At 48.7% G+C, this 24904-nt stretch overlaps 2 protein-coding genes across 8 annotated transcripts in view; one reads left to right on the forward strand and one right to left on the reverse strand.

Annotated features, from left to right (window-relative positions):
• The window catches only part of MAML3 (mastermind like transcriptional coactivator 3), a 242708-nt gene extending 238200 nt beyond the window's left edge, over positions 1–4508 (forward strand). For all 7 annotated transcript variants that reach the window (XM_052690045.1, XM_052690044.1, XM_052690046.1 and 4 more), the window contains one exon: positions 1238–4508. In XM_052690045.1, the coding sequence (XP_052546005.1) occupies positions 1238–2229 (992 nt within the window). In that variant the 3' untranslated portion in view covers positions 2230–4508. The remainder of the gene's footprint in view (positions 1–1237) is intronic.
• Positions 4509–6721: 2213 nt separating this feature from the next.
• On the reverse strand, positions 6722–13349 carry MGST2 (microsomal glutathione S-transferase 2). The gene is made up of 5 exons (XM_052690084.1): positions 13212–13349; positions 11704–11803; positions 10785–10855; positions 9508–9589; positions 6722–6876 (listed from the first exon to the last, which is right to left on the reverse strand). The coding sequence occupies exons 1-5, from the start codon at positions 13267–13269 to the stop codon at positions 6744–6746; spliced, it is 444 nt and encodes a 147-aa protein (XP_052546044.1). The 5' UTR covers positions 13270–13349; the 3' UTR covers positions 6722–6743.
• Between the last annotated feature and the right edge of the window lie 11555 nt (positions 13350–24904).

Below are 24904 nucleotides of genomic sequence, written 5' to 3' on the forward strand. Positions count from 1 at the left end.
CAAGGTTAGGATTTTCTGGTTTCCCATCACCGGCCTAAGGAGGACTAAAATGTGCTTATCATATTGATTCACTAATACACTTTCCTTGCTTTAAATGTCCACAAAAAAACAATTTTTCTTCTTTCCATAGACTTAATCAGTAACAATGGTAAAGAAAATCCATTCATTTATGCCTCCTGAGCTATTAAAACATTGATTGGTCTTCTGAGTCTGACATTTCCATTTTCAAGGCTTACTTCTGAAAGACAATGGAGATATTTAAAAGGGAGCTTCAAGCAGATAACTCGAGTTCAGCTTTTGGTTTCAATTGAAGGCCAGTGGAAGCATTCTCATCTGCTTGCTAGAAGCTGAACCAGGTGTATCTGAAGAAGGTTAAGTACTTCTGATCACAGTGCTGTGCAGCTTTCACAAGTCTGAGGGAGTAACTAGTGCACGGAGCGGGGCGAGCATCATCCCCGGGCCTGTGGAAAATGGCACGCAAACAAAAAAAAAAGATTTTACTTTTGAAAGAAGGCTTTTCCTCCTAGGTCAGTGCAGAAATAACTACTTGTTGGCCACAGCAAAGTAACGGAAAGATGGGCCTGTGTTAGCCCCGCTGCCCCAGCGGCTGTGCAGCATGAGCAGCTCGTTAGCAGGGAAGTAACCGTGGCTGTAATGGCACGTCACACGTGGAAGGAATCACACTGCTGCAAAAATCCAAAGCCACAGATCCCTTTGGGTACAAATCCCCAGGCTGTCATAATTGAAAATTACTTAGTGAGTAACCTGTTGGCCTTTTCACCTTGCCAGCCTTGCTTCAGGCCTGATGGGAAATGAAGCTGCTGGCCTGTATCGACAGCGCTCTGCGGAGCGGTGTCCCACTTCACAAATGCAATACGTAACTCGATCAGTGATTCCTGGTTGGGGCAGCACTCAGCTGTGCTGCCTCTCAGCTCTGAGAAGTGGGGATTTGGCAGGGCAGCGCCAAGGCTGCAGTCACAGCAGTGCGCAGAACGCATCACCTCTGAGATGCGGCTACCATTAGGCTGCAAGTACGTCTCCCAAGGACAGGTAACCTTCTAGTTCTCTGCCAGCCTTCATGTGAAACAGTAATTTATTCACTGGAAAAGCACAGCAAACTGAAATCCCGCTGTCGTGCAGGAGGCTCCTACAGATTCTCTTGTCAGCACAGACGTGTTGATTTGTGTAAGATTTACAGGATCATGTTTTTTCTCACCTTGCTCCCTTTCTGGCACAGGTTCTCCCCAGGACATAGCAGCTGCAAGAAACCAAGCAGCGCTCCAGAGCATGAGGACGTCCCGAATGATGGCCCAGAGCACGAGCATGATGGCAATGGGTCCCTCCCAGAACCCGAGCACGCTGCCCACCACGGTGGGCCAGTCAGACCTGGGCATGGCTCCTTACAGCAACGCCTCCTCCAGCCAGCCGGGAATGTACAGCATGAGCACAGGGATGAGCCAAATGTTGCAGCACCCAAACCAAAGCAGCATGAACATGGCGCATAACGCAGGCCAGGGAACGAGGCAGACTGCCTCTGGACAAGTGGTGGGAATGGTCAGCAGTTTTGGTCAGAACATGCTCGTAAACTCTGCTCTTCCCCAGCATCAACAGCAGATGAAAGGAGCGGTGGGCCAGGTCTTACCCAGGCCGCAAGCACCACGGCTTCAGAGCCTGATGGGAACCGTCCCTCAGGGAACGCAGAACTGGCAGCAGCGAGGCTTGCAAGGTATACCCGGAAGGACTAGCGGCGAAATTGGGCCTTTCAATAACGGCACGGCGTATCCAATGCAGTCTGGGCAGCCTCGGCTGCCCAAGCAGCATTTCCCACAGGGACTCAACCAGACAGTTGTGGACACGAGCGGAACAGTGAGAGCCCTGAACCCGGCAATGGGGAGACAGTTGCTGCAGCCGCTGCCCGGGCAGCAGGGAACCAGCCAGGCCAGGCCGATGGTGATGCCTGCAATAAGCCAGGGGGTCCCCACCATGTCTGGTTTTAGCCAGCCTTCCGCGCAGCAGATGCCAGGTGGTAGCTTTGCTCCGAGCAGCCAAGGCCAGGCCTATGAGAGGAATCCCACTCAGGACATATCTTACAGCTACAGTAACGAAGGAGCTGGGGGCTCGTTCTCCAGTTTAGCAGAGGGCGCAGACCTCGTGGACTCCATCGTCAAGAGCGGACCAGGGGATGAGTGGATACAAGAACTCGATGAGTTGTTCGGAAACCCCCAGTGAATGGGCTTGTATAGTCTGGAGTTTGGGTTGTTCCGTTTGAAGAAATCAAAGAGAGGGTTGGATGCGCTCCCCATCCTCGGATCGTTGGGGTTTTTTGTTTGAATTGGTTTGGGTTCTTTCGTTTGTTTTCTTTTGTATTTAATCGTGCAAATCGAGCTGATCTGTAGCCAACTTGGGAAGGTTCGGGTGATGCTGAGAACATTGGTATCACAAGACTTCCACAGGCAGTCTCCACTGCGTGGCAGCACCTGCTGCGTGGGTGCAGGGCAGGATGGGGAAACTGGAAAAGCCAGCTGATGCCTCTGAAAGGGAACAGGGTGGTCTTTCTCTGCTGAAATGAGGTTTCCTTGCACAGCAGTATGGGCTAGCCCCGATGTGTCCCACCTCACGTAACTGCGAAGGCCGCGGCTTTCAGGGTAGCAGATGGAAGCCCGAAGAAGCCCACCGATGACCACGCACAACCAGCCTTGGTGTCGGCAGGCCTCGGCGAACCGTGGCCAGGCTCTGGACTGCTGCAAGGGGCGTACATGTGACAAACCTAAACAGTCACAGAGGGGTCACCATTTTCACTGCAGAGTGATAAAAATCCAGTAGGAGTGTAACAGAACGTGAATGTGGTTGCGCAGTGAGGACAGTGTGATTACTGGATCACTGCTGGAGATGGCTTTAGGGAGTGGGTTGTGTAAGGAGCTATTTAGTCCCCAAGGGACTTGCAGTAGTGCTTCCCTGTCAGAGCACTTTGCGTGCCCGGGTTGCAGAACAGAGCTGAGAGAGATGCGAAGGCACGAGGGGACACCAGCGAAAGTCCTAAGGAGGTCCCTGTCTCTCCTCCCTCCCCGGTATGTTTTCATACATCCCCCTCCCATCTGTCAGTGTAAAAGAAACTAAAGTCACTGCGCTTTTCTTCACAAAGGGGCAGGAAGGAGATCAGAAGGCAGGAAGGAGAAGATGTGCGGGGAGGGTCTGGCAAGCAGGAACGAGTTCCTCCTCTCATATTGCAAAACGCAGGCTCAGCAGGTTGGTGTGCATGGGCTCTCAACCTGACATTTAGTGCCACCTGGTCTTCTGTTTTAAGCAAGCGGTGGTCTAACCTCCTTTGTTTGCTGGAATAACATTCACTGCAGTATTTGAAAAGTGGGAGCCAAGGAAGGACTACAGTGAACAGCATGAATGAATGGCTAAAATAGCGGATTTAGGCATCAAAAACATCGAGTCTGCCTAAATATGCTTTTAGGTAACAGTGACGTATCACCGTCTCCACTGTCTATTTCCACTGTGTGGACCGGTGCCGAGAGCACTGCAGTGAAGGGGTGATCCGTCTTCCACAGAGACGCTGGCCATTCTGATTGCCTGATGCAGCCGGGGCCCGAGCCAAGGAGAGCTGCCCTCCAAAACCTGCCTCAGCTGAGAGCTGCCCACTGGGGTGGGTCACGCTTACCCCATTCTGAAGCACAGCACGAGGTCTCATTCCGGTCGCTGCCAAGGATGGCAGAGGTTTGCCTGTCCGCTACTGCAGCAGGAGCCGGGTCAGGCCCCAGCGCAGCGAGCGAGAGCAGCAGCCAAAGTTCTCAGCCCACAGCCACGCCGCGGGCAGACGACTCTTGTGGGGACGAGCGTGAGGGAAGGGACAGCCCACAGTGGCAGCCCCCTGAGGGACAGGGGCAAGGGAGCAGCGTGGGGGCACAGGCGGGCCACTGGGAAGAGCAGCTCTGCGTGTGGACGGTGGCCAGCAGCGAGCTGTTGTCTTTGCAAAGCTTCCTCCAAATACTCCGTACTGGGACCAAGTACTAGACGTAGATTTTAATAGATTTGAGGTTTTTTGGTTGGTTTTTTTTTTTTTTTTCTCCTCCTTACTATGGTGCTGATGTATATGTAATATTAAAAAAAAAAAAAAAAAAAAAAAAAAAGTTATTTGTAAATATGTTTTTACAATTCTACAGATATCACTGGGTCTACTATCTGTAAAATATATACATATAAAAATATATATATATACTGTTTGTTTAAAATAGAGTATTTTTATTTCATTCCTTAACTCATCCTTCCTGCAGTGGTATTGCACTTCAGATGATGTCTGATTACTAATTTGTACTGTATCCCTGATGGCAACTTGCTCCATTTTATTCAGATTTTTCTAGTTTTCTGTTTTTACTTTGTACATTAAGCATTGCTTATTTCCTTTTAAGACCTGTACAGAGCTCTGAAAATGTAGAAAAAAAAGCTGATGTTAACATACCACTTTTAAAGAAAAAAAGAAAAGAAAAAAAAAAAAAGAAACACCAAGCAAACGAATAAAATAAAAGATGGTTATCTGAGTCATATGCAAGGCTGGTCTGTGAGATCACCTCTCAGCCCTCTGCTCCTGCGGCGCTCCTGTGACGCTGCCCCAGATGTCGGTTACCAGGCGGGCAGCAAGCGCAGGTGAGTGCAGTGAGCTGCTGGGGCCGGCAGCTCAGCTGTGTGCTATTGCTCTGAGGCCCTTCTGTCCCTTTCATAAGAGCAAGGAAGGCTCTGCTTACTTCCAGGTGTTGTGAGACAAGGTTTCTTGTACTCTGTACTGGAGCGGTTGCTACAGGTGAGCTGATCCTTCATTATGCCACCGCCAGAGGCAGCATCTCTCGGTCTCAGTGACTGCTGCGTGCAGGAAGGAAATGCTTTTGGGGAGACACGGGGTGAAAGGTGTTGGAGTGCTGCAGCTGTGCTCTGGAGAGGTGAAATGGGAGGGAAGGAGAGAGACGTGGGGTTGGATGTAGGAGGTAGACAGATGAGTTGGGGAAGCGAGGGAAAGGCGTGTTCACAGCAGCTCCCCAACCTGCTGCTCCACTGTGAGGTTTTGTGGTCAGAAACCCTTTGGTAAGTGCGTACGGGCTTGTTGTATTTACATGACCTGTGTAAGACAAGCATGTTGTGCAGCTTTCAAGGCTTGGCACGTCTCTCTCCTGTTCCCCCCCCAGCGGAGTCATAGTGAAGCACACACTGGGTGCTTCAAGCTAGTGCAGCTTACAGAAGCCCTGTGTGTTTGAGCTGCCGGTCTGGCTTGGTCCAAGTACAGACCTTAAGGTGAGTCGCCCTCTTCTCCTCATGTCAGTCCGGTGCTAAGGTAAATGCAGCTCTGAGCAGCTGAGGCCTCATGTATCCCACAGTATTACAGCTTGTGCTACTATGTGGCACTTGGCAGCCTTACATCCACCTTTCTTGGCGCATGTATCTGTCCCTGTGTTGCCTCTTCCTTCCCCTGGGGTAGAGGGGAAAGGGTAGCTATCCATAAGCATGCCAATGCATTTCAACAGGTGAGCTTAGTGCAGAATAATTTCAGAAGCAAGGACCTACATGAACACTACTAGCAGCCTTTGGGTCTCCTCTATTACGTGTTTCAAGCCTGATGTGTGATTGAGACACCTGCCTTCTTTTCCTTGCTGCCCGCGACTGCCTCAAGGCATCACTGGCAGGTAGATTCGCTGTCCTTTTGCCTGTCAGAGGGAAGCTGTGGAAGAATTCCCAGTGACTTCTGTGGCTGTTGTCTCTGTTCTGCTTTTTCCCTGGAACCACGTGCCAGAGAATTGCCTTTTCTACCACTGTGTCAGCTCTTGCCTGCTCACCCCCGTGATCTGTCCTCTGAGCTCAGCAGCTGCTGTTGCCCTCAAGTCCCACCCCTGTGTACACACTTTGTTTTATTATTTCAACTGCCCCATCCCCTGTCACCACTTGCAGCCACTAAGGTATGCCTTTAAGTCACATTACAGCATCTGGGAGGGCCAAACTTCTGCACATGCACTGCATCCCCCTTTTTTGTGTGAAAGGTGCCGATGAACCCAAGCCAATGCTCACTAGTACTCAGGTTGCCAACCCGAGTGGACTTCTAGGAAGACAGTAAGTGTTCATTATGTAGACTTGACTGAGCAGAACTATCAACATGCAGTTTGGTGGAACTGTGCACCAGGCACAGCAGAGAGAACTTCTGCCTGCTGGCTGTAGCGTGAATGCATCCAGCATTGCCAAAGTCCTTTGAATTATCACGATCTACCAAAACAGTCGGTCATGGTCTTCACTTCTCTGTAGTTCCAGAGCATTAGAGCGCCCCGTCGTGCAGGATGGCTGCTGCTGCCGGGAGTGAAGAAGAGTGAAGGAAGGCTTCAGAGGCATCGACAAAGCCAGAGGATGCTGGTAAGGCGGGCTGTTGCTTGCAGTGTCAGTTGGAGCCGAGTTACTTGGTGAATTAATGGGTTTTGGGTTTTTGCGATTTGTTTTGAGTTTGCAGTACTGCATAGGAAGACAGACCGTGTAAATGGAGAACGCCAATGCGATGCACCGTTCTGTCTTAGCAAATTCTTTTCAGGAGCACAGGGAAAGGAGCAAGTGTAAACAGCTCAGAAAAAGCACAACGTTTAATGTTGCAGTGGAATGCTAATGGAGAATTCTGATTCCTCATTTACATACAACTTATCATCATCTTGGTGTCCAGGGAGAGCTTGTGGGTTTTATTTACTTGGGGGTTTTATTTTGTTTTAAAGTACTCAGAACAATTTATGTAATTTCTTCCCAATGTTGAAGCCCAGGTATTCATCCGTAAAGCTGTTAACGATCCCAGCTGCACCAAGGATTGCCAAGCAAGCCAGAACTATCAGACTCAAAAAAAAACCCGTTAACCTAGAAGTAGGAAGCAGAAAAAAAGCTGTTACGAGCTGTACACGGTGTGTTTGCAGTGAAACCAGCTGCCTGTCTACCTCAGTTAAGAGGAGCCGTGCTCGGTGGAAAGGATCACTGTCGGAACAACACCTCGGGTGTTTCGGCAGTAGAACCATTCCCGCATGTCACGTGTGCTAGGGAGGAAAGTGATTCCTAATGGCCTTCTAGAGGAACACACTTCCCCCAGTGTTCCTTGATACTTACGTGAATTTGAGAACTTTTTCTGATGTGAACTACTTCATCCCAAGGAGGCATCTTTGTCAGATACTCTCTGCTGAGCTGGGAGGTCTGCTTTTGGTTATTACTTTGACTTGAAGAGAGTCCCGTGTTACCGGACTGAAAAGGAACAATATATTCCTAAAACTCACCTATCAGGGCACTCGTTCGTGCTGGGAGAGGATCAGAATACTTTTTTCAAAAATAATGTTATTAAGCATGGACAGCACATCAAGGGAGGTGAATGTCCATCTCTTTGCCCTTATGAGACTCCATCTAGTGTATAGTTGGCATGTGGGGATGGTGAGGTGCTGAAACAGGCTGCCCAGAGAAGCTGGGTGTGCCCCATCTATGGAGATGCTTAAGGCCGAGTTGGATGGCGTCCTGGGCAGCCTGATTTGGGGGTGGCAGCCCTGCCCATGGAAGGGGTTTGAAGCTGGATGGGCTTTGAGGTCATAGAATCACAGAATGGCCTGGGATGGAAGGGACCCCAAGGATCATCAAGTTCCAACACCCCTCATTGAGTACCGCAGCCTTCTCCGTATCTGTCATAGCCAGTTCTCCTTTCTCATTTACCAAAGGAGATAAGCTCTCTTTCGCCTGCCTGATCTGGCCATCGTATCCATAGAATCCCTTTCTTGCTATTTTTAACGTCTCTCACCAGCTTCAGTTTCATCCGCACCGTGGCTTTCCTAATCCCCTCTCCGCAGGTCCAGACAGCATCCCTGTATTTTCCCCAGGTGACATGCCCTTGTTTCCACAGCTGGTACGGTCTCTTACAGCAGGTCCCTGCCAAGCCATGTGGGCTTCCTCCCTCCCCTGACTGCTGTCTTATTGTGGGGGATGGAGAGCTTTTGCACTCTCAGAAAGGCATCTTTAAAGAGCGGCCAGCTTTCTTTCACTCCTTTGTCTCTAAGGACAGCTTCCCAGGAGATCTCATCCAACAGTTCCTTAAGCAGCCTGAATTTTGCTCTCCCAAAGTTCAGGGTCCTGACTTGACCTTTGCCAGACCCACACACATTCCTTGAGATCCCTCCCAACCCGAGCCATTCTGTGATTTTAAAGTAGAAATCTCAGGGAGTGCTTGGAGAGCTCTTCAGCCCTGAAGCGCAGCGTGTGGCTGGCACACAATAACAGCATGCACTCTTCTTTGCTCTTGGCTGCCTTGGAGCGGACTCTGGTCAGGTAGGCAGATACTGGGAGTTGCTGGAGGATTGATTTCTGCAGGCAGAGCGAGTGAGGACAGGCCGTTGCATAAGCACTGGAAAGATATCTGAGGAGCTTGCTGGACTTGGGTTTATAGTCCATTATTGCCCATGCCTACAGAAGTGCAATGGTTGGGTATTCAGCAGCTGCCTGTGGAGCCTGAGAACCTCACTGGTGCCTAGAGGCTTGATACATACAGCCTCCCCATATGGGGTGTGCAAAACAAGGGTTTAAAAACGGTGAGTGTAAGACCTCCTCAGTTTCAGTTGCACGAGGGGATAAGGCTCTGTCTGATAACGAAGCAAGCTGCTATCCTTGGGCATCCTTGTAAGGGTGATTTTTTAAGCCCAGAGTGCTGAAGTAAAGCATGGGAAAGATTTGGTTTTGGTTCTTTTTTGTTTGTTTTTTAGTTTGTTGAATGAAAGTGTGCTGTGCTCTCCTTGTTCATTTGTTTCGAAGGCTCTGCTCCCTAGACTTCCTTAATAGTCACCAGTCTTCTGGTCAGTGCTCTCTGTATCGTTTGGGCCACTGCATCTCTTAGTGGGAGCCCTGGGTCAGGAAACAGCAGGTAGTGCTGTGCCTTCAGCAAAACAAGAAGCGGCGTGTTGGAGTGTGCCTGCACACCAGAGGGGTGTTCTGCTGATGCGTGTGTTTGTTGTAGCAGGATTCATGTCGCTACATGCAATGCATTTACATTCATTAACATACACTTATCTGAAGCTGTGCCTCTTATCTATTTGGTCAAAGTTTATCAGCCTACAAGGACAGATGCGTTTGCTTCTGCGAGTGCACTTTGTATGGGTAAAGGTTCTTGTTGTGATAAGCTGAGGAAAAATGAAGCAGCAGACAAGCCGGTGCTGTGTGTGCCTTGCCTGCTTCACAAGAAGCTGCAGAGCTGCTTCTGCCTTTGGCCCTCTGAGTGCGGTTGCCCGTCCGCTCGGCACAAAGCAGGCCCCTGTGAGGTGGGCATCAAACCTTTCCTCCCATCACCTGCAGCGCGTGCACACCTTACCCCAAGGCTCCCCTGTCACAGCCAGCCCTCCTCCCCCAGGACCTTTGCTTCAGCTCTCTTGCTGGCACGCTGTACACGTTGCACTCAATTGCCAGGCCTTGGCTCCCAGCCCAGCTCAGGCTACAGCTGGGGTCTGTAACCTGCACGCAGCTCCTTACCTTTTTGATGCAGACTCCGCATAGCCGTGGAAGTACTTGTGGCGAGCGTACATGTACAGCAGGCCCAGCAAGGAGGCTAGTTCTAAGAAACAAGTAATGGGAAACGTGAGGGCAGTTGCAGACAGTCGTTTTAGTTATCTGGGGGCTGTCCCAGGAACTGGGCAATGGGCTGCAGCACTTTGGCTTGACCCAGCTGTCACTTGGTATCATTACGGCAGTTCGTGTTCAAGGGCAATGTTTGTTTTAGGAAAGAGAATCTTATTTATGTTGTTAGTAACCTGCTTTGCATTTATATAGCAGCTTTTATCCAAGGACAGGAGAGAAAGCTGTAGTGCACGTCAACTTTCCGATCTCCCTGTGGGAAAAGCATGAAGATAATTCTGATGGATGGAGCAGGCTGTGCGGCCACTTGCATTGCCCAGCACTAAGCAGTGCCAGTGAATTTGGTGTCCTTTCCAACCGCACAAATATTAGGGAGGACAGCTTTTTCTCTGCTCTGGATTAATTCCTGCATACACGCCTGTGGGAGTTGCTGTAAAAGTGACTTAAAGTGGAGTTAAAGTAGTTCTCCCCTTATATATGACAGCATGCATCTTCCCTGACTCAAATATCTGCTTAGGAGCACACGAACCATCTGACATCCAGCAGCAGTGGAGCTGCTCCGGATTCATCTCAGTGTAATGGAGATGGGAATCTGTCTGTAAGGGAGCCCCAGAATGAAATGTTTGTTTTTTGGTTTTTGGTTGTTTTTTTTTTTTTAATGCCAAAATGCCAGCCTGCGTAGGTATGTGAGAAACACAACAGATTTTAACAAGTCTGCCCACATACCTGAGGGACAGTAACCATGCGTGGCTGGAGATGTTGTGTGCTGACTGCTCTTCGGTGCTTAGCGCCATGTCCCCGAATGAACAAGGGACCATAGCTGTGTTTGATGTCCTGTGAGAACTGCCCTATAATGCGCATGTAATTGTTAGTGGGAAACATCTGGGAGTTGCCTTTTCTGCCCGGAAAATCCTCAGTGGGTTTTCTGTGAATGAGGAGTGTGCCATGTCGCTGCTCTGTGATGTGCAAGAAAAGCGAAAGCTGGTGGGGCTGTGTGAAATGCCGTGACTGTTTTGTCATGGCGCTTCACTGCAGAGCCTTCGAGCCTTCCTTCAGGATGACTAGGGTAAGGCAACGCAATGAAGGGAAGGCAAAAGGAGGCCTGCATAATTCTACCTCCCAATAAAGCTGATTTTTACGTCTTTGCAGTCCCATAGGTAGCAAGAACTCCTTACCTTGATTGCAAAACCATCCTGCGATCCAGAGGAGAGTCTGGAATATGGGGTAAAACTCTGCGCAGTTTTGTCTGTGGGATAAATTTGACATGAAGTTATTCTGGAAAGGGAAAGGACCATGGGTGAGAGAGATTTTTTTAAGGAGAATCAGCTTTGGCCTCACTTTGTTCCCACCAAAGTTAATGCTCTTGAATTCAGCGGGAGCATGCTCAAGCCAGCCTTAGGTGCTCTTAAACATCCCCTTCTTGTAATCTCAGTATAAATACAACCGATTTCAAATGTCTCCTCGTATTTAAGGTTTTGTATCCCACCTACAAGGAAGTGCTTAACCATTATCTTAACTCAAGGGAGCAGTACAGCAGGAGCAGGCAGGAGTTCAAGCACAAAGATATGGTGTTGACTGCTTATCTGCCTGCTCAGCGAGCGCGTTTTGTGGGTCAGCAGGACTTCAGCCAGATCCTTCAGGACTGCAGGAGGAGGCACAGAACCACATGCAGGCAGTCCAGGTTGCTCCGCTGAGGCCAAGTGCCTTTACAAAGTGCAGCCAGGCACAAGCAGCACGCTATGGATTTTCTTACGATTAGGACCGTAATGTCTTCGTCAGCATCGTCAGTTTTCATGCCAGCACACTGAGTTCTGTAAGGTGCTGCCAACCAGTTCTGAGCCTTTGCTGAGGATTGGGGGATCTGATGGCCCATCTTTATCAGAATTCAAATGGGGACTTTTAAATTAGCTGGACGTACCCCATTGTCATAAAATAATATCCTCACCATTTGAAAAGCATTCTTTTCATTCTTTTTTCATTTTTTTCTGAGCAGAGGATGCAATTACAAATGTAATATCTGAAGGTAATGTTTTCGCTTCTCTTCCAGATTGAATTGTTATTCATTGCCACCATCTCCGTGGTGTCAGGACTTACTGTGCACGAAATGTTCTTTCAAATTCTGGAGCTCCAGTGACAGCCGGGGGCAAGACCTTGTGCTTCATTCTTGATTTTCCCACCAGCCGAGCAAAACGAGCTGTAAGCAAAAATAAGGGCTTGTGGATTGCACGGTTCTTCTCATTTAGGAAGAACGGTTCAGTTGAGTCTCTAACACATTTTTTTATTTATTTTTTAAAGCAATCATTGTCCTTTGGCTTTTTTAATCAGACGGCTACTAGCTAAAACTGTTTTTTTCCCTGCAGAAGTTCAGGTCACACCTTCAAGTGCGGCTTATTCTTGAGAAAGGGGAGAAAATTGCAAAACTGCTGTTTCAGAAATGTATTTTTCCCCTTTCACTATTCACTGACACTATTTAGGAACCGAATAGCCGAGTCCTCGACCCGCACAGCCCAGGCCTACAGCAGCGGTGCTGCCGCAGCCCTACCTCAGCCCTACCACCACGTTGAGGTCAGGCAACACGGCGCTCAGCTGGACTCACAGCAGTTCATCTGTGTTGGTTCACCTGTACTGCAGCACGTGCTGGGAGTAAACCGAGCTGCAATGTTTTACATCAAATGAACAGCTCAGCTTGGGCTGGAGTTATCCTGACCCGCTGGTGATTTTAACCGGGTTTAGCTAATACGGATTCACCACCACAAGGAAGAAGGTATGTATTTCCTCTTCCCCCTTTCAAGGTCTAAACAATTTGTGGAGTTTTCCAAAGGCACAAGGCTTCTGGTTAATGTGCTTTGGTTTGGCTTTAACCCTTCGCACTCCTGTGTCAAGCACAACTACAGCGTATCTCAAAGCAAATCATTACAAGCACTAAAAATGCTCCCACAGTCACCAACGGAACCACAGCAAGCACAGCAGAAGGGATGTCACAGACCGGCCCACCTCTTTGGTTCTCTGCAGTGTGCCAGCAGCCGTGAAGTGCATATTTTAGATATTTAAGGTATTTTGCATATCTTAGAGAAATGCACTGAGGGGGACATGCTGCAGAATATCTCTATTATTGCTGCCTGGTATAAAGGTTCACTTTCCTCTTTCCTTTCAGATGCTGAAGCACGTGTCTGTCTATTTCAGGAAGCAGTGCTTTCAGTCCGGCATTGATGTACTCGATCTGACAAAGCAACTCTCCCTTTTTGAGGTTTTCAGTTGAGTAGCTGCATAAATAAGAATCGAAACCAAAACATGGCGCGGCTGTTAGGTAACTTCACAGATAGCTGCAGGCTCTCACAATAGCGTGATTCCAGCAAGCCCGCAAACCAAACAGAATTGAAAAGAAACGCGTTTCTCCTAGAAGGAAAAGTAGCCTGTCCCACCTTGCCAGCTCCCTCCCGGGCTGCTGCACAGTGGGCAAACAGTGCTCTTCCGGGAGAAGTCTAATCAGTCACAAGAAGTTAAAGTTACAGGGCAGCCAGTTGGTTCTAAAATAATTTCCAGTGCTGCAGAACAGGAGGAAACCTCCCCGAACCCCAGCCTCCCAGCCCCTGGGGAACTACCTTGCTGGAGGGCAGAAAGCAGAGACACGACAGCGAGCAGAGCTAAGTCACCAGCCATGTTCCCGGCAGCTCCCAGTGTGTGCAGTGTGCAAGTGGGGCAGGGAGCTCTAGAGAGCAATAAGGAACTCGGTGGGTGGGGGAACTGCAGGGTTTTCCAGTATTGCGACAAAGGGCTGCCTTGGGATGAAAAATGTCTGCCTTTCTGAAACGAGTGCGAAGTTACAGCCGGTTTTTTTGCTCACGAAAAGTTCAAATGCAGTCAGCCAGCTCTGCCTGCCTTTGCCTGTGTGAAAACACAGAGAGAACAAAACCAGCCCTGCCTGCCTCTGTGCATTCAGCTGTTCTTTTATGTCTTAGCCTTCAAGCTGTAATCTCTTTGGGGGTGAAGACTTTTTGTTCGCCGCTTGCACGGGCCTGTGGGGTAGTGCCGCTCTAAAGAAAGCAGCAGGTGCAGCAGGTGGGGAGGGGAGCTGGCTTTGTCCTGGCCCTGTGCTTGATTTCTGGGTTTTGCCCAACGGGTACAACTTAAGGCTGTTAGAGATGACGCGAAGCCTCTCAACCTCAAATAGCTTGCATGCCACGAGGAGTTGTTTGGGGTAATTCGAAGGGTAAAACAACTGAGAAAGAAAGAAAAACTTCTCATTTTACCATCTGTTGTGCATTTCCCATAGTTTACGCCTCGGCCTAAGATTAGGAGAGATCCTCTCAAGGCTTTTTTGCCAGCTAGCTTTAACCATCGGGGAGCTCGGTGTTGTTTGCCTCTGCGATCCCAGAACCAGAACAAAACCAGCGTCGTGTTTCTTGTGACTCCAGGATCACCCATCTGCTTTGTTTCTGACTGACATCGAGGGGGGTATTTTGTTGGCTTCAGTCCATCAGGCTAATTGCAATGGCTCAGGCAACAGCGCCTTTACATCAGCTACCTTAGCGTGCCAAATTTGATTTCTTGTGCGTTAATTCAGCACGTTGTTCTTTTTAAAGATTAGAACAGAAGATATGCTTAATAACAGCAGTTGGATGTTTGAACTTAGTAACTCTTAATTGCCGATTCATGCACTTCAGCTACTGTTCCTGTGGTAGTTTGGGGTTGGCTTTCTGACAAGACGGTTTCTCTGTGTTTCTGGTCAGCTGAGAAGGTTTTAAAGCCCCGTCACCCTGCCCATATAGGGGAGTGATGGAAAATTGAGGCACGGAGCTGGTCACCGAGAAGTCTGGAGGATCAGCCTAAAAAAAGTTCAGCCCATAAGAGCTGACCGTTGTGAGGCTGGCTGAGGCTGAGGTTGTGCTTTCTTTCCGACTTCGTTCCAAGTATGTGACTTTCTAAAGGAGAGCAGACATATGAAGTTCCGCTGCAGTTTGACCAGAAGGTAGGCAGCGATACAGTTTGGGCTATGAGGTTAAACCCCCAGTGTTCTTATCTTACGTGGCCATTACGGCTGAGCTGGGGTGCTTTTAAAACAGCGTTCTCATTGCGCCGATAGCAAGAGGTTCGCAGCTGCCTATAGATCTGTATTGCTTTTGGCTGCCTGTAGTCCACAGACAATTGAAACTAGAGTTACGCTCCCTCCTGGTTACCATGTTACCCAGTAATAGAAAATCAGATCCTACACAAAACAAGGCTTTTAGGATAGGTTTATTTCTGATTGTGTAAGTACAGTAGCACCTCAAATGCGTAGAGCTTTTATGATGTGTCTAAGTCCTAATCAATGAGTTGATGCCGGGATCAACTGAAAGGTTTCTCCAGTTTTGCTGGGACCTTACGGCAGCTTGTCTGTGGTTGATCTCTCAGCTCTTGAGGAACGCAGTTTGATTTTGTATTTCCTCCACTTGTTTCTATTTTATATGTACCTGGCTTATCTCTGCTGCTGTAAGTGCATGTGTTTTTTCTGGCCGTCCACAGCCAAATAGTGAAAAGAGAGGCTCTGAACAGTGAAACATCATGTGAGGTCAGAGATACTGGTGGTGTCTTAGCAGACTTTGGTGGTATTTCACTACCATCAGTATTCCACTTCCACGCCACGCTTTCCCTTTGTGCTCTGCAGGGCAAGTCAGCGATAGTTCTCCGTTGCCAATATAATCCGGAGCAGTGCATACCAAGGCACAGGGCAGGGAAAAGAGTGGCAAGTTTCAATGTGGCACGTTCAATATTGGAACAATGGCAGCTCAATATTGGAGCCGGAGATCCACGTAGCCACAGGATTTCTGGCACACTCCTGGTGTCTTGCTGACCCGTGCTTCCCTGGCAGACCTTCCCAAGGAGGCCGGCTCTTCTTCCTGCAGAGAAGCTGCCACTTCTCAGCAGCAAAGGCAGATCCCAGCAGGGTGGCAGAGCTGCTGTCACAAGAGAGCAGATGGTTGGGGTAGTGAGACCAAAGGCATTTTGAGCATGAAAACAGACAGATCAAATAAGCTCTTTTAATGGACTTACACTGACAAAGCTGCTTGGTTTTTGTCTCTTAAAGAGCTGAAAAGAGCTTTGCGAAGGGCAGGATTCAGTCCTAGCTGTAAAGGCCGGTCTCAACTGGTGGAGCAACATCTTTTATATTTAAACACCTCGTGGAGGCAGGCTGTGAAGGATGGAGAGGCTTCTGGAAGGGAGAGCATATCTGAACTCTCACATACTTCACTCGAAATGCTTATAGGGTAAATCAACTCTATTACAATGTATGAGGCTGGCCCATGAGTCAAAAGCAGTTTTGCTGCAGCAGTCAGTGAGCTCTGTAGTTAATTAATTTACTGTACCCTAAAACAACATTTAACAAAGAACGTGGGCCTGCGTGGCACTGAGCCATAATCAGACTTCAAAATCATCAGAACTTTAGAACAGATGAAAGAGGAAAGCAAAATCTTTGTTTCTTCAAACGCTGCTAATGCTACTGTCATACGTATACTTTGTGTGGGCCCTCAGAGAAGGGATAGGCGATCCATTTGAAGGCCTGGCTGCCCAGAGTCCTCTGGTTTGCCCAGGCTATACCAAAGGGAGAAACAGATCCTCAGTTTCCACCCCTTCCTGAGGATGTCAGCTCAGTGAGACCAGACTATTTTTGGTGGTTGTGGCAGAGCAGATTTAAAAGGATTAAATAAAGTAGTAGCCGAAGGTTCCGATTCTTCCCCAAGCTGTACCTTCTGCAGCCTTTTGTCACCTGCATCAATATTGTATATAAGTCAGGGAATAATTGGTTCACGGCGTTCCCGTCTGGGCGTACAAAAGATTGATGTGCTGTAAGTCCCATCAGTGCTAATGCGCGTTGCTATATGCACATAAATTCTTGCATGCCCACAGGCCTCTTGGATTTCTTTGAAGCCTTTGGGTAGGTATCATTACTTTTTTCTTTTTTTTCTTTTTTCTTTCCTTTGGATATCACAAGAACATACGCAATTTTGGATTGGCTTAGAGCATGATATGATTTCACACATGTTTATGAAAAATAAACCGTGCCGATCTTGCAATACATCCCATTGTGATCATACCAGGCTTTTTCAAAATAGCAGCAAGAATAGGAGTCTAGATTGTGCAAAGTAACTTCGTGTGAGGGAGGAAGGTGTGGGGTTGTTTTTTGTGAAAATGATGTTTTTTTCCCCCCATTAAAATGTCTTCACCCGATCTCAGCTCCGAGTGCACTGCAGTGGCTTGGGAGAGACTGTCAGAAGGCTTGCAGGAAAATGGTGTGCACAAGCACATCTGCTCTAAGGTGTAAAGGCTGTGTGTACGTGGTGATCAGGGGGTACTTACATTCACCACCTCCCATGTCTCGGTCGTGCTCCTCCCAACCCAAAAGTTTCCAGAACATGCAGTACATCTCCTGGAAAGAGGCTCAGCCGGCCTCTTGCATTCGACAGTACAGGAAGAAATGCACGACATGAAGCTATTTCACCTTTTTTCCTTTGACTTCCCTCTTGCAATACTTGCTGTGTGCTGCAAAAGCTACCAGCCTGGAGACGGGCTGGCATTAAGGGGCTCGCGTTCACATGATGTTTGAGGGGAGACTTAGGCAAAGCCACATCTCTTTTGTCAGCACATGCGATGATGCCTGAAGATTAGAAGCAGCTCTCCTAGATTCTGCACCCTATGGAAATCAGCGTGGCGCACGTTCAGCGGCTCATTCACAGACTAAAGCTGCCGAGGCCCAATACGATCATCTTGCCTGACTGCCTGTATAATACAAATTGGCAGCATTTCAACAATGAATAATAATAACTCATTAATAAGTGATGGGAGCTGAGAGTCAGCGGTGTTTCCAGACACGAGAAGGCTTCCTGTAGCACACAGCCCTGCTGGTTCTGTGTACGGCATCTCCGGATTACAGCAGGCAGTCTTGGGAGAATTGAGGGCTGGTCTGCGAGATGCAGATCTTACGTGACTTATGTCTGGATCAAAAGGAGGTTTAAAGACTTTCCTGTTGCTATTGACCAATTGGAAGCAGATCCCAGGCCGGCGCGATAGCTCTGATATGTGGAATGCAGGGGATTAAAGGAGCTTCAGCAAGAGATTTGAGGACACGTCGGTTGTACGTCTCTCGTCTCCCTCACAACGCCTAGTAGGTCTGTGACAATACTTGGTACTCGCTCTTTTACTTTGGAGGAAGATCTATTTTAATTAGAGCACGACTTCAGCTCCAGGGATTCTCTTCAGCCGTGCTCACGTCAGGACGTTTAATTTCACCTTTGTGGAAATCAGCTGTGCTTTGGAGGCACATAACAAGCTGTGCTCCTTTCCAGCCTTACCCAGAGCCTGCAGGGAGAGTGGAAGGTCTCAGCATCCCTGCAGGCAGGTCTGACCCAGTCCCTCGGAGCCGCCTGCCCTCAGTCCGCACAGCGTGCATCACGGGCATCCACAGGGCAGCTGCCATCTCTGGCAGCCCCTTGTAGCCCTTGCTACCTCCAAATCCATCAGGTGGCCCGGCAGGGAGTGGGCCGCCATGCCACGTCCCGTTGCTTAGCAACACCTCACTGCCAGCCATCTCCCCTCAGCCTGCTGAGGTGAGGTAAGCGCAGCGCAGAGCAGCACCACGGCGACGCTGGCTGCTGTCGGCGCTGGCTTCGTGCTGATGGTTATTGCCGCAAAAGGACCGGGGAGTATTTCTTCACATCCTTCCTCATTTGAAATTCTTAATCCTTCAGTGGCTGGCCTGCATAATTAATGGACGGTCACTGTGCTACCGTGCACCTGACATGCGGTCCGATCAGCCATTTCTAAAGCGGTTGCTGCTTCTGGAGGTCTCTATTTTTCAGCCGTAAATTGGAACACTTGAGGCCTTCTCCTCCAAAGGACCACAGTTCCGTATCAGGAGTCGGGCTTAGTGTTGCCAGCTGTGGCCATCGCTTTTTGGTCCTCGTGTATCTCACAAACCCTGCTGCTCACCACTTTCTGTCCCTTCCAAAAGGACACTGATGCTAACATGAAGTTTTCCAGATTGCAAACATTTCTGCGCACAAAGAGGAAATCCAGGAAAGCCGGGGCTTTACTGACGTGAACAGACTTCTTTTTTTTCCCCTCTGATTTTAGTCTGACCGTCCTGAAGAGGTATTCCCTCGGCCTCTCCTTGCTCGATAACTGCAGCTCAGGGCTGACCTGGAAGGCTTTGTTCGTGCTGCCAGCTAGTTACCTGCTGCCAGCTCTTCTGCTGAGCCTTCATTCGAGATTAGTTTTATTCCATTGCTTGGCACCGAGTGACTTTCTCGCTCACGAGAAGGTCTGGCAGGCAGGGGAGAACTTTGTTTTATGTTGGAGCAGCGCTCTGCGGCGACACATGCATATGTATATCTGCCATTGCCCTCTGCTGGGATACGCCAGAACTACTGGTGTGTGCCTCCAGCCGTTCTGATTTCCTCAGTAAAGTCTCCTTTACTTTGGGAAATCACCTGCTTTGGATGCACAGACAAGATAGGTGCTTCTGTTCAGCAGGCACTTAATTACCACGTAGCACCCAGCACAAGGAGCAGCACGGGAGCTGCCCCAGCACAGACATGCACGTGGCCAGGCTCAAACCTCCGAGGTTCAAAAAAGCCGTCTCTGCTGTAACGCTGAGTTTTGCTTTTTTTGCTTTTTCTTTTTTTTTTTTTTTTTTTAAGGATGGGGTAATACATCTTTTCTTCATCATGCAGCTCTTTTTATCGCTGATCGAGCTGCCTTTATTGTCTGAAGTACTGACAGATGCGACCAGTTTGCCACTTTCCATTTTAGCTTGTATGTTTGGTTGCTGTTTATGTGTTTTAATCACCTGGAATCAGATGCCCATGCAGTTTCTGAGCTCAGCACTCAGGTATCCTGCCTGATCTGCATCTGTTCACCTTCGTGCTGAGGACGGTGTTACGAAAGACCCAGCCTAAAGGCTCTGAGATGGAGGACTCTGAGTCCGCCTTTGAATCTAGTTTTCCCACAGCTGGGGTCGTTAACCGCAACCTCCTTGAAATGGCTTCCTAAAACAGAGGCCTTTGAAAGACCCCGAAATGAAGACCAGGGTAGAAATGAAGGCCCACCGCTGGGAGAGAGGTACACCTGAGAGGAGAGGCAGCATGCACCTTCACGGCACTGCACCAGTAGAGAAGAGGATGGCACTGCCCAGCTGTTCCTCAGAGAAGGAAGACAGCTGTGAATCCCACTCTCTTGGTCAAGGCAGACTGGTGGTTTGGGAGGAAGTTGTCTGAAACGCAGGACAGGAGCGGTCTGTGGGAGTGACACAGTGCCAGCCATTTCTTTCTTGAAACTACAGCGAACAGCAGCAGAGGTACGTTGTGCGCCCGCTTTTCTTTGTTTGCTCACGCAGAGGGGAGAACAGGAGATCAGCCACGTAACGTGGGAGTGCAATTAGCAGTACTTTCGTTGGACACCTCGCCCTGGTCATTGCCTGGATCAGCTGATGTCCCTGTGCTGGCTGAATTGCCTTTCTCAGCTCAGGGAGAGACGGTATGGCAGCGTGCAGGAAACTGCTGCTAAACTAACAGATTTTGAAAATAAGAGGCATCCCAGCTGCAGAATTGCCTTCATAATCTTTGAACAATCCAAATGCTTCTCAGTATAGTTCATGTAAGCGGCTCTGAAACGAGGAGTGTAGAAATAGGTGGCATCAGCTTGGGACATTTATTTTTAGGTAACACTTTTTTCCCCCCCTTTTTTTCAGCATCAGAACTACTTTCATCTTCTTCAGAGCCAGAGCTATAAATATCTTCCATTCAGATCGTGGGCCTCTGACATGAGTATGGAGCACTTCTCCCAGCTGCACATGACAATCATATTTTCTTCCATTCCGTGGCACTCTCACAACCCTCTGATAGAAAATGCCCTCTCAGCTCCTAAAATCCATTAGTTATCTTCCTGAGGAGGAGGTGGGGGATACTCCTGGGAAGCCACTCAGGATGGGTTGTATCTATCAAATGTAACACGTCCCATTTCTGCCTGTTCCTAAGCAGTCCCATTTCTGCCTGTTCCTAAGCAGCGTTACACAGTTCACTTCCCTGCATTTCAGAGGCTTGCTGCTTCTTTGCTTTACACCTTGTGAAATCAATAGCATGCACCAACAGCTTTTGTCCTTGCTCTCCTTTGCTTACTGGTTCTTTTCACAGTGAGGTCCTCGCCCCCGAGGCTGGCACCTCGACAGCTTCAGGGTGACAAAGCTTTACTTGTCAGCGTGTTTTACAGGAAGGACCTAGCAAGAAAGAAATTAAAGTCTCTGTTAATCCCAAATTTAGTTCCAATCTCAAGATTTGTCACCAGACAGACATGTAGCCTGTAGCACTTAGCCTGTCTGACAATGTTCTCCCGCTACAGTCCTGTCGGTCCCACTTGTCAGAAGAAAATGGTATTTCCAATGAGGACTAGTGGGAGCTGCGCACAAGTGCATTAGCTGCTATTTCTGATCCATCACACGAGGCTGGTTTTCTGCTTCCACGAATTATGGAAGCATCCCTAGAAAGGGGGTAAGTGCACAGAGGGTTTCCATGCCAATCGCGGGGAAAATACTGGAATTGCAGCACCTGTTCTGCAAGGCTGTTTTTTTCCCTCTCCTGCATCCCAAGATGAGAACGGAGCAAAGAGAAGAGAGGCTGCAGGGCCTTTGGTGAAGCTGTGGAAAGGCAACATCACCTCAGAGGAGGACCGGGTATCGAGTTTAGGTCCGTCTTCTCTGACTGGTGCTGTTCCTCTAAGGAGCCTTGCTCAGTTATCTAGAAGAAAAAGCGCCGGGAAAAATAAATAGGCATTCCCCTACCACTGAATGTACTGCTCTGTGCGCCACAGTTTGGAGTTGCAGGTTGAGCAGTAACATTTCCGCTGTGTTAATCGTCACGTGCTTAGGTTTCCTGTTGGTCAGAGGTGCTGTGCATTACCATGCGTGGACATGGTTATGAAAGCAGTGTTCCCTTAAAAAATACTCATAGCTCGGAGTAAGCACAGCATGACCGTGGAATATACTTCGAGTTGAATTGTCCCGGTGTCACTCATGATTTATGCTAGTTTGAAAGCAAACAAAAGCACTCGAGGTGCCTTTGGAAATTCATTCCTTCTTCTTTTCCTGGGGTCCGTATTGTTCTTCGTTTGTCAGTCGGGATTTCATTTTTGGCAACTGCTAGTTTAGTATTGCTTTCAGAAATTGGTTCTGCTTTTGCCTAGCGCTTTCAGCATCACTTTTCTTCCAAGGGGAGCTGAGGGAAGTTAACTTTTTAAATGGAGGAAAGGTGAACATCCTAAGCATTTTTATATTTTGAAATTGCAATGCTACATCTCCTTGGAAGGTTTAAAGCGCAAAAATCAAGTCTCAAATAAAATTAAAAGTTGATCTTTCTCGAATTAATTTTTCTCTGGACAAAAACACACTAGTGAGAGTGCTCAGATCAGTGCGAAAAACAGGTCTCTCTTTGAGTGTGTGGCTTTGTTTGATCCCTGCTTTGTGCAGTTGCAGTCTGCTCTATGGCTTGTAAGCTAAAAACATAAGGATGTAGTCATCTTCAGATATCGTACCGTTCCAGCTTATAAGCTGTGAGAAGAATAAGGCAATTTGCACAGGAGAGAGAATGGGATGCGCTTTGTTTTGACACACCTTGGTGTCAACTCAAGCCATTATCTCTTGTCAGAACCCCTTCGTTGCAAGCTGTAGGGACCGAAGCTTGGAAGCGCTGTCTTTAAGGAACACAAACTCGCCACCATCACAGTTTATTAACGAGCACGGCTAATAAACGAGTATTGCTATTTTGTGGCGCAGAAGAACAGAGCCACTCGGTCTGTGCCCTCTCATTTCAAAGCACAGCTTTCATAGTGCAGAGAAAGCCTCAGTGTTTGATTTTAATGGGCAGTATCTCTTTCTGGGAACTGAAATGTGGTTGCCATTTTGGCACCAAGGTGAATACTTCTTCATGCCGTTTCCAGGCTCAGATGGGTTTTATTCCCTTGCTAATCTGAAGAGGTACCCTTCAGTCAAGTGAGGCAGTCTAAGAAAATCCTCTCCTGCTGTAAATCTCTGAGCCTGTGTTTAGCATAGAAATGAATTTCCCGAATCAGATTAGGAAGCATAAGGGAACTGCATGAGCCTAGAAGGGACTCATAGCCGGCCTGTGTAGGAGACCCATGGGCTGGTCGCTCAGGTTTGCCTCACACAGCCTTTTCCACACCTCCCTTCCTTCTGTCTCCTGAAATAGCCCCCTGCACTGTGTGCGGGGACCCAAGTTGCAGATTGCCACGTGTCGGCATCTCTTTGTCAGTGAGGGTTCAGTACCCGGAGTGCCATCTCCTGCACTTGTAACTCGGCTGCACGCTGAGCTGAAGCACCGCTGAGTCACATTCCTAATTAGAGCCCCAGATGTGTGCATACCTGTGGGGGAGCCAACAAGGAGACGGCCCCTAGCCCGCAGCTCTGCTCGGGGCAAACCCAGGGCCTCGTCTCACTGCTCGTGCCAGGGTTGCTGGTTTGTTACCGGCAAGAGCGCAGCCTCAGCTCCACTCACTTTGTTAACATTCACTGGTTGAACTGCAGGAATAGAACCTCTGCTTTCTGAAAATCAGCTTGTCCTCCAATGCCCTCTGGTGACGGGAACTAATTAGATGCCATTGCTGTTATTGAATCCAGTTGCAAAATACCGATTTTACTTTGTTCCTGTTAAATATTTTAGACAAATATTACAATTTAACATGAACAGCAGTCTGTGGTTCACTCGTTTGAGTACCAGCCTCTCTCTCTAATTGCTACAGCACTTCCCAGCAGTGTAAAAATAAGCATGTTCCAGAGACGCCATAACACAGCAAATCTCCAAAGCTTATTAGGTTTATCCTTTAAATACGTTAGTCCTGATCCTTATGGCAGAGAATTACGCTCGTGTGTGTGTGCGATGGGTGCAGAAATGCCTCGTGTCACCTTCCATGCCCAATCTCGAGCGACGGAAAAGCAGCGGCCGCCAATCACCGTTAGGAAAACCATTGCTGACAGAAACGTAACTGCTTGTATAGGCAGGTGTGCAACTTCGGCCTGTCACCTGCCAGGGCATGGCACAGAACAGCCAGGAAGCCAGGACATGGATAGGCAAGAAGATTGATGTTCCTTGGCATTTGGGAGTCACTCTGCACGACAAGCTGTCGACAGTTTTGAAAAGGAGACTCGATAGAAATGGCAAAATACGATAGCTGAGCCACGAATCCATGTGAATAACACTGAGATAGACACTGACTTATGGGCAAACGCCATTTGAATGGAAAATGCAAAAATCCTGAAAAATTTCTCAATTTTGTGAGCCTAGTGAGCTTCCGTGTGTATTTTTGCATCATTTTTCTTACGATTTGCAATCTCTGTTCTTCCAAAAAGGCCTAGAAATAGCACCTGCTTTAAGAACAAGGTGCTCCAAGAACTTGCTCCTACGGGGTGCTGCCACAGGCTGAGTGCTTACAAGCTCAGTGATTCACCAGTGATGAAGGTTGTGTGCAACTGGAGCTGCTGGCCGAGCCTTGAGCGCGGAGGGGATGCAGGCCCAGGTGTAACTGGCTAAGCTACGTCGGCATGCAGCTCTGAAGCCATCTGCAGCTGCTTGCAGAGGCACCGAGCGCTGTGCGTGACATCTGCAGGCTCTATGGGAAAGGCTCCGAGGACGGCTGGAGCAAGCGAGGGTGCATTGATTTTGTCCCTTCTGCACAGCTGAGGTTTGTCGCTCTCCCACATCTGTGCAGTGTCTGTTCTGACAGCACCCACCGCACCAGATTTCGTGGACAGGATCCCTCATTTTCACATCTACAGCACACGTGCAGTGGATACACAGAGGCAGGAGACAGAGGCAGTTGACAGTCTGCACTAAGCTCCCTGGCTTTAGGGCTCCAGGAGGGTGAAGTCTCCAGTTTCGGAAGAATCTAGAAGTGGTTTCCTCCTGCAGAAGCAGAAGTCAGTGACAGTAAGCAGACCTGAGCCAGGGCAAAGTGTTATGGAAAGCATAGCCTGAAATGACTTGCAGCAGCTCCCTGAGGGTCTGTCACGCGGCCAAGAATAGATCCTGCATCAAAGGAGCGTTTTGTCTGCCCCTAGGCCTGGAGGCATTGCCAGCCTTGCATTTCAGAAGGAGAAGGAGATTCAGCACCTACATTTTTAATGGAGAATTAACCCCGGATTTGAGTTATTTGGAGCACCGTGCGTGCAGGTGGATGTCTTTGTTAACAAGTTATGGGCCCTCTGAGCAGAGTGCTTACTCTGATGGCCTGGCAGACAGACTTGCGTGCCTTCCTG

This window comes from Tympanuchus pallidicinctus, unplaced genomic scaffold (assembly GCF_026119805.1).
Source record: "Tympanuchus pallidicinctus isolate F22 unplaced genomic scaffold, pur_lepc_1.0 scaffold26, whole genome shotgun sequence".
Lineage (NCBI taxonomy): Eukaryota > Metazoa > Chordata > Aves > Galliformes > Phasianidae > Tympanuchus > Tympanuchus pallidicinctus.

What these genes read in the sequence shown, in the direction of transcription:
- MGST2 (XM_052690084.1), bottom strand. Translation starts at nt 13,269, where the DNA reads ATGGCTGGTGACTTAGCTCTGCTCGCTGTCGTGTCTCTGCTTTCTGCC. An exon ending in GCTTTCTGCCCTCCAGCAAG is followed by an intron (nt 11,804 to 13,211) that starts GTAGTTCCCCAG and finishes TTTTGCTTACAG; the next exon opens with CTCGTTTTGCTCGGCTGGTG. An exon ending in GAAAGAACATTTCGTGCACA is followed by an intron (nt 10,856 to 11,703) that starts GTAAGTCCTGAC and finishes TTTATCCCACAG; the next exon opens with ACAAAACTGCGCAGAGTTTT.